General features: G+C 39.2%; 1 protein-coding gene across 4 annotated transcripts in view; it reads left to right on the forward strand.

Annotated features, from left to right (window-relative positions):
* Positions 1–14852, forward strand: part of ncam1a (neural cell adhesion molecule 1a) — a 260084-nt gene that overhangs the window by 220691 nt on the left and 24541 nt on the right. For all 4 annotated transcript variants that reach the window (XM_058415021.1, XM_058415019.1, XM_058415018.1 and 1 more), the window contains exons 14-15: positions 13543–13667; positions 13787–13967. In XM_058415021.1, coding sequence (XP_058271004.1) covers positions 13543–13667; positions 13787–13967 — 306 coding nt within the window. The remainder of the gene's footprint in view (positions 1–13542; positions 13668–13786; positions 13968–14852) is intronic.

Consider the following 14852-nt stretch of genomic DNA (forward strand, 5'->3'; position numbering starts at 1 on the left):
CTGCATTTACATTGTCACCAATTCCAGTTTTGACTCAGTTCTCATATTGTTGCTTGATGAACAAAATGGGTTTCAAATGAGGATAAATAGCAGATACCTGGCCATTTGACTCACCTTTAAAAGATGATTTTCCTGTAAATGGCAAAGCAGTTTTAATCAATCCTGAATAAAGACAAAATTCAAAGCGGCTCCAGACCATAATCATCACAGTGGAATCACTTCGATGTTACTGTATTTACCTGAGCACATTTTGACAGAGAAATGATGCTAACTTGAGATTCAGATATGGATCATGGATAAGCTAGCGGATAGGTCAGAAACCTTACACTGTGACTTCAAAATATATTGGAGAGGTATATAAAGTACACAAAGCACATGTGTCTGGGTGTCAGAGAGCAGCACCAGCCATGAGAACCTTCCTGAAAGTCCAAGTGAGTGAGAGGCCCAGTTTCAGCGTGGAGAAACCAAGCAGAGCTATATCAGGGATGACAGATTTAACAGCTCATCTGGAGACCTCGTTCTGTGCTCATGTTAATCCTGTGAGGCGTGAAACCATGGAAGTGGATGGATTTGTGTCAGCTCTTACTGCTGTATCTTTACGACATTTACAAGTCGAGCAGGGTGTAATATGAGTGCAACAGTCCATAGTACAGAGACTGTTCAGTCCCAGAGAGTCATCAGCTGAAACACTTCAGAGCTTTACTCCTGCAAAGACCAATCTATCTCCAACACTCTTGTTGTATGCTAATCCATCTCAATACACCATCAAACAGAGTCGTAAAACCAGTACATTGATTATAGCCAGAAAATGATAGTTGTCAATAGTAATAAGTCAGCACTACCAAACATGGCACCTTTTGTCACTCTGTGGAATTCAGAGATAAGAATGTTTTTGCTGTGTTACACCATTATCTCTGTTTCATAAGTGCACTTTAAAGCCATGGGAACAGGAGCCAAGACAATCCTGTACCATGTCAGAGTGTCCTTATTTTAAGTACATCCATTTCATTGTCTCCTGATGGAATATTCATCTACCTCTCCGTTATACTTGATGCAAAACACTTCTAATTTGATTATAAGTGATAGTCCATAGAGGTAATTATTTCCACCTGTTAATATTCAGTGTACGCTCTAAAGCTTGTCCTTGGTGCAAGCTCCTAGAGAGATATAAAGTTATTAGGGAAATGATGTTCTATCTAGTACCTTCCAGAAAAACAGGACCTTTAACTATAACTATCTAACAGTCCTTTATGGAACTCCATGTAGAGGTCCAGTTTTGTGCTGAAACACTAGACTGAATTTTCTGACTTATATACAACAAAAATAGACAAATGATTCTGTGTCTTATGCAGTCTGTGAAGCAGTATTTGGAGAAAAAAATTCTGTGGCTGAATTCTGGAAAATCTTTGGATGTGGAGTTTTTCTGCCAATAATAAATTTTGATGCCTCTTTAAGAAAACTGAATATAGTCTACCTAAATGACTTACAATAGAATGTTTTTTTATTTTATTCTATGCTAATTTCTAACTTTGAAGGTTTCTACATTTACTGTGATGAAACATGTCCAAAAACTTTGACATCTAAGTTTGATCAAGTTTTTAGATAGTTACTTGACATGGCAAATTAACATAAACCTTCCATTGTCTGAATGTCTGCCATGGTCAGAATCATCAGGTCATCAAAACAAAGATCATTTAGACAACTGTTTTAATGACAGAGGACAAAGAAAAATCCATTCAAAACAAACAGAATTGACTTAATCCACAATTGAACTAATCAAAAATGATTTAAAAACAAATATTAACATGTAGAGAGATCAGACACGACGTGAAGCGCTAACAATGAGTCTGTAAAAGCTTCGTATCACTTTAACCTCAGGGGATGAGACAGAGACTGTGGATGGTGCTCCTAATCAGAATAAGAACTCATTTCTCATAATAAATGTATAAGTCATTAGTAAAAGTGCCAGTCATGTTATTCTAATAGTAGATTAGATTAGAAATGTAGAGGTAGTCTGGAAATCTCGCTGGAATTTCATCAGAAAGGCTTGTTTAAATGTGTTTGGGGATAACCAGACTGTAAACCGTTTTAAATTTACTCCTCTTTGAGACGCAGAAGAGAACATATTTCAGTTCAGGAAAGCCTGTCATTTTCACAAGGACTGTATATTTAGCAGAAATTGTGTAAATTTGACTAAGTGAAGTGTGTTTTCAGGCAGCTACACATACATGAATACAATACAGTGGTGGAGTGAAAATTTGCTTAAGTCTATACCAGAGCCGAAAATTTTATCTTCAACTAAAGACTCATATTTAATTTAGAATTTAAAAGTGGACTTTTGCTCAGAGGAATAGGCTTAGGCGACCGCTATGGTGCCCTCATATTTCTTAATACCTATAATTTCGTTTGTATCTAAGAATCCCGTCACGAATAAAGCAGAAATTGACAGGCCTGCTGCATACATATATTATGCAGTCCTTATTATACTAGCAAAGACTCATAAGTTGGTTTCTCCTTGACATCTGTCAGAAATTGAGCTCACTAACAGACTGAGCTTTTTCTTTATTATTAAGTTTGGCTTCTAGCAGGAAATAGGGGATGATTTTTTATTTTTTTTGCCTCTTGTTATATTATTACCCTCCACTCAGAGAGCTTATCATTTTACACTACGGCTCTTGGTTCATGGTGGTGCACACCATTCTTCACTCAGAGACACGAGTTAGATTGATGCGGAGGTCTAGAAGATGATAATGTCATCGGCAATAACGCTCTTGCAGGCAATTATTCTACAGTGCGAATCCAATTTTTCGCCGAGAAGCCTAAAGGAGAAGATGCTCCTAGGCAAGTGCTCAGCTGAAGTCATCATGACGTTATATGAGTCATGGTGCAGATTGAAGAATATCTCTCTTCTTGAAGCTCGTCTCGACATGGTTATGACCGAAATAGGATTTTAAAGTGTCTGAATACTAATTTCATTTTTGTTTTAACGTTTTCAGCAAGAAAATACAGGTTCCCAAACCTTTATAAACCTCATAAAGAATCTGTGATAAGCGATTGTTGAATGACTTGAAAGACCTCTTTGAAAAATGGATGGACTGATAAGATGTATTGAGTCCTTTTTTAATGATTAATGGACAATGGGAAAGTGCAGACTTCAAAGCTTCTTCCACTTAGATTTTCACTTCTCTTTCAATAGATTTGAGGTGTTTTGATCCAGGAAAATCGATATCTCTCAGCCTTGTGTCCCCAACACTAGATCTATATGAGGTTTAGTTATTTGCTTTCACTGCTGTTTAGTTACTATAAAATTGTTCAAATGATTCATGACAGCTACCTGTAAGCTGTTGGAAAGGACATGCTTGCTTTTGATGCATGGTACACGTCCAGAGACTGTAGTACTAGCTTACATGTAAATGTATGAACTTGTAATGTGCTGCCTAAATGGACCTTCTGCCACAGGTACTGTATGTATGCATGTCATTCACTTTTATTCATACGAGTCTGAGATTATGATGTGCTGCTGTGATTGTGATAGCAAATACAAGCACACCTCACCTCATCTTCTCAACATCTTCCAGTGTCTTCAGTGACTCCAACCACAAATCCTCCAACCACTGCAGCCCTTAGTGAGTATTGCCAGTGGGGCAGTGTGTGGTGTTTTTTGCCCCTTTTAACCTGCCTGCTACACTCCTGCGTTTCTCACGTAGACTGTTGAAGCCCACGTTGTCGGAGCTCATCATAGAAAGTAAAAGAGCACTCATAGTAAGGAAGAGAAACTTCCTGAGTAGATGTTGTCAGGCCCGAGGGAGTGAGATAGTCTCATTCTGAAGGAGACTCATCTTATCACCTCAGACCCCAGGGGCCAGTTGCACCAGCTGAACTTGAGTTCAATTGTAAAGTCTCTGCACACACTAGGACCTAAACCTACAGGTTGGGAATTTAAAGCTTGAGCGGGGTAGAAACCAGGTTGCTCCACAGACATCGTGTCATACCTAGTAGTGTGTGAAAACCAGGTAAAAAGATTTCTCCATCACTAGCCAATCAGATACAAACAGGAAAGGCTACATCCATGATTGAGGGTAAAGGGTTAATGCCTATCTATATTCAGTGCACATTAATAGATAAGCCAGTTCCTCTGCTCATTCATGAATTTATCTAATCATGCGGCAGAGGTCCAGTGTATAAAATAATACAGATACAGGTCACAGGTTACAGTTTACGTTCACACCAGACATCAGAATGAAAAAAAAAAAAACAGACTGATGCAGAAAACAAAAAAACATCCAATTCTGTGGGCAAGAACGTCTGAGATGAATGTTCAGCCTGGGTTACGGTAGCTGGGAGTCAGTGTTCATTTTAACTTCAGGCTACAGCCTGGTTACTTCCTACTTACTTACTACTGGTTATTTGGTGCATCCGATCATTTTTGTAGCTCTCAAGCTCAAGCGTAATGTCCATTTCCATTCGAATGAGGATGCGGTAGAGCTTGTGTTCAGCTGGTGCTTTTGGCTGCCATACTGTAGAATGTCATTACTAACCCCAGCTTGTAGAGTGGCTTCTCTCGTCAGTGTATATTCACTGGATCAGCACGTTTCCTTTGAATGTAGGATGTTCAAGCCTAATTTACTTTTTTTTAAAAACATTGGATTAGTCTGTGGAAAGTTTCCACCACTTCGCTCTGTCTCATTTGAAAAACACAGCATGGTTTCTTTTCTAGTGTAGCACATTAGCATATATTCATGAGCTGTGTTGCATGCTGTTTGATCAGAGAAAACAAGAGAACTGCCCTTGCGTTGTTAACCAAAATAAGCAACATTAGAGATCTTTAGTGCCTCATCGGTAGCCTTCAGAGACGCCGTATTAATTCACTTTGTACAGTCCTGTGTCACACATTTTTCGTGTGTGTGTGTGTGTTTCACTCTGAGCATAAAAATGTGAAAATGATGGACTAAAGTGTCTCTCCAGGTGCTCAACTTGCGTGTGCACCATGTAGGTTGACCTTAATATAGGGTTAATGTGATATCACAGATTACAATAGCTCAAGGTACCAATACAATGCAAATTGACACGTTTCTTGACAATGTGCTTTCATTTTCTACTGAAAGGATGACAAGGTGTTAGAATTGGACTCTGTCAGGCAGCTGTCTGCTTTCTGGCTTTTGAGTGGCAGCCGTGATATTATGCCTGAATAAATCCTTTGTCAAATGTCAAAGAAGGCTACAAAGAATGTCCATACAGGAACTTCCTGGACATGATAATGGAGTAGATGTGATTTGGACCAGGCCGTCTCAAAGGGGCAGGTGTGGAATCGGTGCTCACCTGGGACGCCACCTCCCCTCAGCCCCCCTCCGCACAGAAATATGTATGTATTAGGGCTACAACTCAATACAAGTCAGATTTAAACTCAAAGTGGGTGTGGCCTAACCTTAACCCTCTATTATTTCATCTAACCACAATAACAGATTTAGAAGTCTGAAACACTGCAGCCCTGACCAGGCAGTTACTAAGGATGAAAGACTTAATGCCGTTAATGAACATGAGCTTTCTTTGTCCCGCAAGCTTGACTCCTGGCTCATGTCCAGGCTTGTTTGTTGTGTACTGCAGGACTCCTGCACACCACTAGTCTCAACCAGACGCTCTGTTAAACTTTCTGGAAAGAATTTCCTTTAAAAAATTCTAATAATAATACAAAAATCAACGACTCCTATTCACATCTGTATTTGTCGCTGCTTAGAACATGAGATCTGTTCCAAATCATTTTTTTTACATTATTAATATTTATCTTTTAATATCATGACTATTAAATCCAGTAAATGGTTTAGATAGAACCAGAGGCAATGATGTAAGCAGGCTTATTTATGGCTTGTGGGGAAAAAAGTTATCTGTTAGAGAACAAAATATGGGTTTTTGGAAATGTTTGTTTAGGAATAGTCATGGATGGCAAATGTCTGTAACTGCTAGGACAAGTGTATAATCTCCTGTGCATATAATTGATATTTGCACCTGGGAGAAAGGTTATGAAGCTTGAGGAAATGTACCGATTCATTTAGTGAGTATGATGCATCCTGTCCCCCAAGAATGTTGGATTTGTTAGTTATGAGAGTTTACAGGAAAGGTTTGCCTTGTAATCAAGGATTTTGAATGAAAGTCAGAGTTTATTTGTCACATGGTACAGCACCCCAGGAGGAGAGAGAGCTAGAGGCCATGCTCAGGGGCCAGCAGGGGCCTCCAACTATCTGATTAGTGACCCAGAGCCTTAACCACTTGAGCCACCAGTTCCCCCATAACTTTCTCAGTTTCATCAGTTTTGCCTAAATGCTTGACCTGGAATACTTACTCATAAATTGAGTAAAAAAGTTAAAGGCAGTAAGGAAGAGTCAGAAATATCACCTGTGTTGATTATCCTGTATGTGGATGAAGCAAGGAACCGAGCTTCTGTTTTTTTGTTAAAACTTGTGACAATTCTGAAGCATGCATGATCCAATATAATTATACTAAACTGTTGGAAATCATAATAGTTACTTTAATCCTTAAAGGATAAGTTTTGAAGTAAATGACTTTGTGGTGTTCATCTCAGACATTCGTTTCTGTGATTTCTCTGTCCTGAGCAATTTACTGCAACAGTGAGTCTCATCATGAAGCTGCACTGGAAGTCTGCAAACTTTCATTCTGAAACAAATCCTTTAAATCGTTCACCAACAAATTACATGGCTTAAGGATTCATTGGCAACAAACTTTCTATTGTGTCCATAACTCCTTAACCCTTTAACCTTCATCTTACCTCATATTATTTAATAATTATTGAATTATAGTGAAATTATTTGTTTCTTTCTTTCTTTTAGTTTTTGATTTCAAGAAAAATAAGTGTGGATACATTTTATTTAATAAAAGGAATTCTTATTATACCACAGTGCTCAATTTTAAACTAAAAAAAGAAAAGAAAATCACAGTTTTATATTAAAATGCTTCTTCTAATAATCATTTCTATAGAAACGGCTTGCTCAGGGATTTTATGCCAGCGACTCCACATGACATAAACCTAATTCTAAACTTAAAAAAAAAAATTAATGTGTTGTTTAAAGAAGAAACATTATCATGGTTATCGATGTTTATTTATCCTTTAAAGAAGGTGAACAATTTATGTCTTATTAACTTGAAAAGAGAGAAAAAGAAGCTGATGAGTAAATAATTATTTATAGCTGCTACAACATAAGCAGTGACACAAGCTAACCTGTTTCAGAAACATTCCACAACATTACACTACCAGTCAAAAGTTTGGACACACCTTTTAATTCAATGTTTTGTGTTTAGGGATTTATTTTCTACATTCTAGAACAATACTGGAGATTTCAAAACTGAAATAACACACATGGACTTCAGTAATCCATATTTAATGACAACAAAAAACAGTCAGTTGTTATTTTAAGACACGAAGGTCAGGTGTTCTGGAATAGTTCTTGTAAGAACAGTATTGTCAAGTGCATTTGCAAAACCCATCAAGCACCATGATGAAACTGGCTCACATGAAGACCATCCCAGTAAAGCAAGACCAAAACTGACCTCTGCTGCAGAGGAGAAGTTCATTTAGAGTGACCAGCCTCAGAAATCACCAATTAACAGCACCTCAGATTAGAGGCGTTATGAAGGCTTTACAGAGCATCAGTAGCAGACATATCTCAATATCAACTGTTCAAAGGACATTATTGTGGATTTCGGCCGCCTTCAGCATTGTTTTACAATGTAGAGAGAAATAAACATCAGGAAACACCATGGGATTAGAAGGTGTCCAAACTTTTGACTGGTAGTATACATCTAACTTTAAATGGTTAAAAATTATGTCACTCTTTCATAAATAAAACTGTGGTGTAAGAGGAATAAAACACTAAGCTGTAACTGCATAACAAACACTGAGGTGGTCAAGTAATGTTATGTTGTTTATTATTTTTCTGTAAGAGAATCCCCCTCATGAAGTCTCAGACATGCCGGGAAGTTGTAAGAGAATGTCATGAAGGAGCCTGAAGCAAACCTCCAGCTTTAAAAGATTTGAATCAGGAAGTTATTTTAAAACCAACACATGACATTTGTTCATATATCACTGACTTCCTGTGCAACTTTCCAGTAGAATTACTGTAGCAGGAAATATTGCAGTGTTGAGGATAAAATCCACGTGACACTTGATGTTTCACATGAAATGTTTTGGATTGGGTTTCCAAAATCCTAAACTTATCCTTTACATTTCTGTGTTTGTCTGTTTAAAGCTCAAGTAAGTATTCCTCATGATCTGGCTGGGTATCATGAGGTTTAGATCTCTCACACACTCGTGTCTAAACCACTGTTCTACTTTTCTCTCTGAATTCCAACACCGGAGTAGGTAGGTGTAGGTGGAGAGTGAAACTGGACTGATGTCCTTCGCTCTCCTGTAAGGTCTCAGCCGTGACGCTGAGGTCTGCCTGTGGTCTGTCCTAACGCTGCACACGGTCATTCTGTAGTCACTGTTCCCTCATTGGATCTGTAGTTGTGTTTTGTTGTTGTAAATCATTGCCTTTGCTTCTGCTTGCTCTCTGTTTTTTTACTGTCATTGATAACATGCGAAAAGCAAAAGACAACAAAATGAATGTGTTTTGTTCTGGTTTTGTTTTTGTTTTTGTTTATTTCTGACCTAATAAAATGCTTTTGTTCAGAGGAAATTGACCTGGATTCAGAAAGCAGTTTGGGAAGTCGAATAAATGAAAATAAATAAAAGCAGTTTTGTCAAATCCAATAAATGAAGCCAGGAATTTCTTTTTGAACATAAAACGTAATGAACGACGTAAAAGTCCTGAAACTGCTTCCTGGATCTTAATCTCTTTAATGTTCATGGTCTGTATTTATAATCTAATGTTTTAGCGAACTGACTATTACGGTTTGAATTTATGTTCTCTTTTGTTTGTCTCCATGTTTGTATGTATTTGGTGTTAACACTTTCTGTTCCACGTTTGTGTAATTTGATTTCCGATGTTTTGTATTTTCCATGTGATCCCCCCCCCCATCCCCTCCCAATTTTCCTTTCAACCAATGTTGCACGTGCGTATCATGTGACTTTGTCATGTGGCTCTTGCATGGTGCTGATGATGTCGTCTTCGCTGGTGAACAGAAGGTAATTTTTTGTTTCTTTATCATTTTGGCTCCATTGCACGTTAGGAGACAAAATAGAAGTCAATCATGAGTTAGAAAACTAAATATTCACCCAAAAGCCATCAACTTCACGGACCATTTCATTCATGAGCCATTGATTCTCTTTACACTGCCCACTTCATTTCTGGATGTTTAAAATAGGCACTCTTTTGCCTGAACGGAAACCCGTAGCCCTCTGCTTTAATACATTTCGATAATCAGCAAATAGTGACTCGTAACAAAGGTTCTATAGTATATATTAAGTACAAAATACAGCTTTCATCATTCTTTCCTTTTACAACTTCACTTAATATCCTACTACTGAGATTTGTATTGATTTGTGGCAAACAGGGGCTTAAAATCCAATAACTCAAACTTTTATTTGGCTCAGCCCTGCTGCTTACAATGTTTTATGGAGATTTGAATGTCAAGCCACTTACCAGTACTGTTTAATCATATTAATATCACATAAGTAGAAGATTTTCATGAAACTAACATAACGATTTATAAGTAAAAGTCATGCGTTAGGGGTGTGACGGTTAATATCATCATCATCAACCCTTCAGTATCGATAATATCATTGTTAAAGCTGCAGTATGTAGCCTTTTTTGTTATTATTAAAGTGTCAGTAGGGGATTAGGTCTAATTAGATCTATAAAAGTATCAGAGCATCAGAGACGTCTGGTGTGATCATTGTGTGGATCATGTGGATACGCCATCATGTGGACGCATACTTTAAAATTATTTGAATACTTATTAAAGATAGCTAGAGAGGCAGGCAGGCAGATATGAACATGCCAGTCAAAACCATCAGATTAATTAAACTAGTCCATAAATATTTGTGTAACATTTTGAAAAAGTGTGTAACATGAGTAGATACAAACCACCATTATGTTTTTTATTAAGGTAAACACAGCCAAAACAGGCAGGTACAGTTAAACATGGATAATCCATGACCGGAAATTAGGAAAACAGGCAAGGATCAATAGGAGAATCAATCATCAGGCAAGGATCAATAGGAGACTATGGATCTAGGAAACACAGGAATCAATGCTTAGACATAACAAAACAAAAGCATGATAAGACTGTAACGAATGTCACGCAGAGGATATAACAGGAAGAATTAGTCTAACACAGAAGAGGTCAACAGAATCAAACAACAGGACTAGGAAAGATACCAAAACAAACAAACTGTAAGGTGCCATAGGAACTATGACACAAAGAGGGGAACCCTAACAAAAAGTTAGCACAGAAATGTTACCATTGTGCAATAAATAAATACAACAGCATTTTGAATAGTGATGCTAGCCAATCGTGTGGGTCTGTATGATCATGTATGTGGAAGAGGGCAGACTGCACAGTCCTCTTAGTGAGTTATGCAACTCTGTGACACAGTAAAAGATTGTGATAGTTCTACATCTACTACAATAAAGATCCCTGTAGTAACATATCACTACGAGAAAATCTCTAAATCCCCAAATGCTCCATACTGCAGCTTTAACATCAGAATTCCATGTCACAAAATATATAATCTCCTGGTTTTTTTATTATTATTTCTTCTGTTAGCTCGTATTAATGTCTTCTATCTAAGAACAAACCAAGCAGACAAAATAACACTGATTAATTAATGAAGTTGTTTCTAAAAACATTTAAGCAGTAAATAATGAAACCCTTCTCCAGTGCTGTTCATGAGTTTGTACTGAAACTGCAAAATCATTTATTTATTACCGTTCCACCCCTAGCATGCCCCATCTGTAACACCTGATCAAATTAACCGCTCTACACCAGTTCCACTACACACTTCTGCACGCATGCAAGTTTACACACACTTCTGTTCAGGCCTGCGACTTGTCCTGGTCCAGTGGTTTTCTCTTTGCATGTTGTGTGTGTGTCTTTGTCCATCACGTGTGCATTGTCATAGTCTGGTTTTCATGTATGCTGATGTTAGCGCACGTCACTCTCTCCCTATGTAAGGCACGCTGGTCATTACAGCGGGTCGTGAACATGACACTGATGACTCGGATTCTGATTTGGTTTACTTTTCCTGGCATTCTTGGTAGACTGGGATGTAAATCAGAGACTGCAGATTTCCCTCTTGCATGGTAGAGCATGTCTCGATCGATCCGGCTTTTTCTTTACTTCTTTAACCCTCAAACTTCTTTTTTACTTTTGTAGCATCTGGAAAGCTTTCACCTAACTGGGAATGATGCTGGTGACTGGATCTCTAATTTCCAGTGAAGTGTGCCATATATGAATGAAATGCTGTCTTTATTATTAACCCAGGTTTATTTGGATTTCAGCATCAAGCCATGCATTGGGACAGCCTTGATCATACTAATGTTATCTGGTTCTATTTGGCCTTTTGTGCTCTGTTAGATGGGATCTTTATATTAGGGTCATGCATTGCCAAAAATAACCATGTATTATCTAAGATCTAGTTTCCTGCATGTTTGAACTAATAAGCTAATAGTCTGAATCTATTTAAAGTGCCTTTGACTGAACACCACAAGGGGAATTGAATAGCAATACTACAAGTTTAATTCATCCTTATAATTTTTTTTTCCACCAGGGTCATGAATTTGTCTCTTTCATTCCATCATGATAGCACATCCATGCAGATATGTAGCTATAGCTTATGTCACCCCATAACTCATATCCGTCCTGTGTGTAAAAGCTAGCGGTGGCGTCTTTGGCCAATGTCACGCCAAGTGCTAATGGGGCTATACTAGCCACTATTTGTTGTGATTAATCCACAAGAGTTGCAGTCTCCTCCCAGGTTCCTCTGGTGACACAGGTGGCCAGCTAACAATCCAAACAAGCAGCCCACGCAGAGATCTGGCTTGCCCTTGGCCTTGCTGATATTATTAAAAATAATGGAGGAGCTCCTCCAATCAACGTGAGCAGGATAATTAAGGGAGCACTGTCATTAGGCAGCGGACTCGGTGAGATAACGAGCTCCCACTGAGAGTACATTGCAGCGGTGCCCTCTTGCTCTAGCCCTCTTCTCATTAGCTCCAAGTATGGTCCATGTCTTAACTCCCCTCTCCCAGGAGCTCCTCTCACTAATGCTCAATATTCAGAAAATGGTTTGACGAAAGACCTCGTTATGGCTCTCAAAAAAATATACACTGTAATGCCATCTCTTAACACTCAGCTGTAGTGCTGAAATATTGCCAATGCTGGGATGGTTACGATTAAACTCACCAGATTAATTGTTCTCACCTGTATCATGCTGTTAAACTGCTGTGAAGAGTACAATATCAAACAGAGCTGCAGCCTGATGGGAACTGTAAAAAGTTCTTATAGATGAATAGAGCACTTCCGGTTATAAGAAAATAATCCAATTTTTTTACAGTTACACCATACCAACCATTGACTAAATTTTATAAACACTCCATTGTGTTAAACTCCTGTTCTGTTTCAATTGTTAGTTACATTATTTTAGTTAACACGTCGTGTTAGCTAGGTCAGGATGAGCTAAAATGGAAAGGAAATGGTCTCCTGGTAAATGTTGACAGTAATTGTACTGTATAGATGATCAGTGAAAATGCAAAGGTCTGAAGAGTAGGGAGGAGCCTTTTATAAGACTGTGTGCAAACCTACCTCCAGCGAGGTGTAGCTCAGTACCAAGAATGTGAAGAACAGGCCTGTAATCTTCTGGTCTCTTGTAGGAACTAACTCTCAACAATGTGAAAATGGAGAGCAGTCCTGTAGGCGTTTGAAGAATCTTGCGTTCTGCTCCAGTTAACATTTAAGAGTCGGCTAGTCAGCAGTGTCTCAGTGAATAATAGCTATTTTAGTCTGTCCCTGCTGGAATGACGGTAATGATGCATCCTCAATATTTAGGTGGGACGAATGTACACTTCAGGGAGACAGGAAGAGCCGTTCTCAGTCCATGACATCAAAGGAAGTTCATGACAATACCAGAAAATCTAAGTGTATATTGAGAAAATGACTTCATTTTACTTTTCCCAGCATAACTTCTAACCCAGTTGTAAAGTGATTTGAATACAGGAAGGGTAACCATTTTCTCAGTATTAAAACCTATTAGCATTTTAAGTAATGTAATTTGCATGACACTTTTGCTATTCATCCCAGTTCAAGAAGTACCATTCTACCATTTAGTAGGCTTTAAATTGAACATTCACTGATTCAGCTTCGATAAGGGCCATTTAATCGTAACCTTTCCTGGCAGACCACAATACCATACGCTCCTGCTCAGGATTGAGCAGGGTTTCGTTTGAATAATATGGTTTATAACTCATTTTTAAAGGGTGTCAGCTAAGCCTCCTGTGTTTACTGTGGATGTGTTGAGGGCCTGGGCTAGGACACTCGCGCTACACCTGACCTGATCCTGTTCTACTCTTACTATATTCGTGTTTTCCTCAGGGGAACCGAATCCTCCAAAACTGGAGGTCAAGTTGCAGTCCCCAGGCAATGAGATGAAGGTCAGCTGGATTAAGCAGGATGATGGGGGCTCACCTATCAAACAGTACCTACTGAGCTATAGACCTGTGAGTATGATGGGAAATGAGGTAACATGTTACTCCATAGTTCTCCAGTAAAAGCATGAGCACCTGTACTGACCTTTTTTGGTTTGTTTGTTTGTTTGTTTTAATTTGTGTGCAATCAGAAAAACCACAACAATTGGAAGACTGTGATCCGTGTCCCTAATGGCGGTGAGTTTTATGTGCTAAGAGGTTTGGACTGGAACACAGAATATGAGGTTTCTGTGGTGGCAGAGAACCAGCAGGGCCGCTCCGATCCAGGCATCCTCTTCTTCAGGACCTCTGCAGAACCCACCGCCATCCCAGGTACTATTCATTTTAACCCTTTCCCTATAATCCCTACCCTAGCCACAGCCCCTGTCAATCAGCACAGCCTGCAGCCACTAAGCCCCAAAGCACTCAACCCTAGCCCCAGTTAACTCTTTTCTTTTCTACTCTGGTAAGGGATTATGTGGGCTATCTGGATTGTGACCAGGCTTCTCCTGCTTTAACAGACATTGATACAGTCAGAGGTTGTAGGGACTGGTTTAGCTCAGTGGAGCCATAAAACAGTGAGGGATGGCTAGGAGGGCTGCTGGGGGTTAATCCTGGAGACGTGACTCTAGCTCAGTATCACACAGCTGCTCTCCAGGTCTTTGCTCGCGGCACGACTCTTCTGGCAGCGTTCAGCTTGCTGTTTTAGCCAGCTATATTGCCCCACTCAAAGATTCTATCAGCGAAGATGAAATTTTCTACTTGGTACTCAAGAAGCAAAGCCACACAGAATCCCTGTCACCCCTACACCCTCCCTTACGTTGGCTTTGGCTGCTTTGTGCTTCGTTTGGAGGGCTGTGGTTTCAGACAAGTTTGCATTATTGTATAACCTGCCTCCCCACGGATCCAGAAATGGGCCCCGTCTTTCTGTCTTTCCTTATTTCTGTTATGTCTTTGTGTGAAAGGCTAAGGTTCAGCTCACTGCAGGCACACTGCAGTACCAGGCTTTTACTGATTGGACTGTGGCCCTTGTCTCTGTGGGGATGCAGCCTCTGGTTTTGCATGGTGATGCTTTAACAAGATTAATGTCTTAATGCTTTTCTGGGGACCTAACAGGCTTCTGCTGGTGCATGGCACCCGCTCTCTCTCATCCGCTTGATGGGAAGCAGTCATAAAAAAACAGTGGGAGGTTTGGATCTTAGACTGCATAGCAGGGTC

This window comes from Hemibagrus wyckioides, linkage group LG18 (assembly GCF_019097595.1).
Source record: "Hemibagrus wyckioides isolate EC202008001 linkage group LG18, SWU_Hwy_1.0, whole genome shotgun sequence".
Lineage (NCBI taxonomy): Eukaryota > Metazoa > Chordata > Actinopteri > Siluriformes > Bagridae > Hemibagrus > Hemibagrus wyckioides.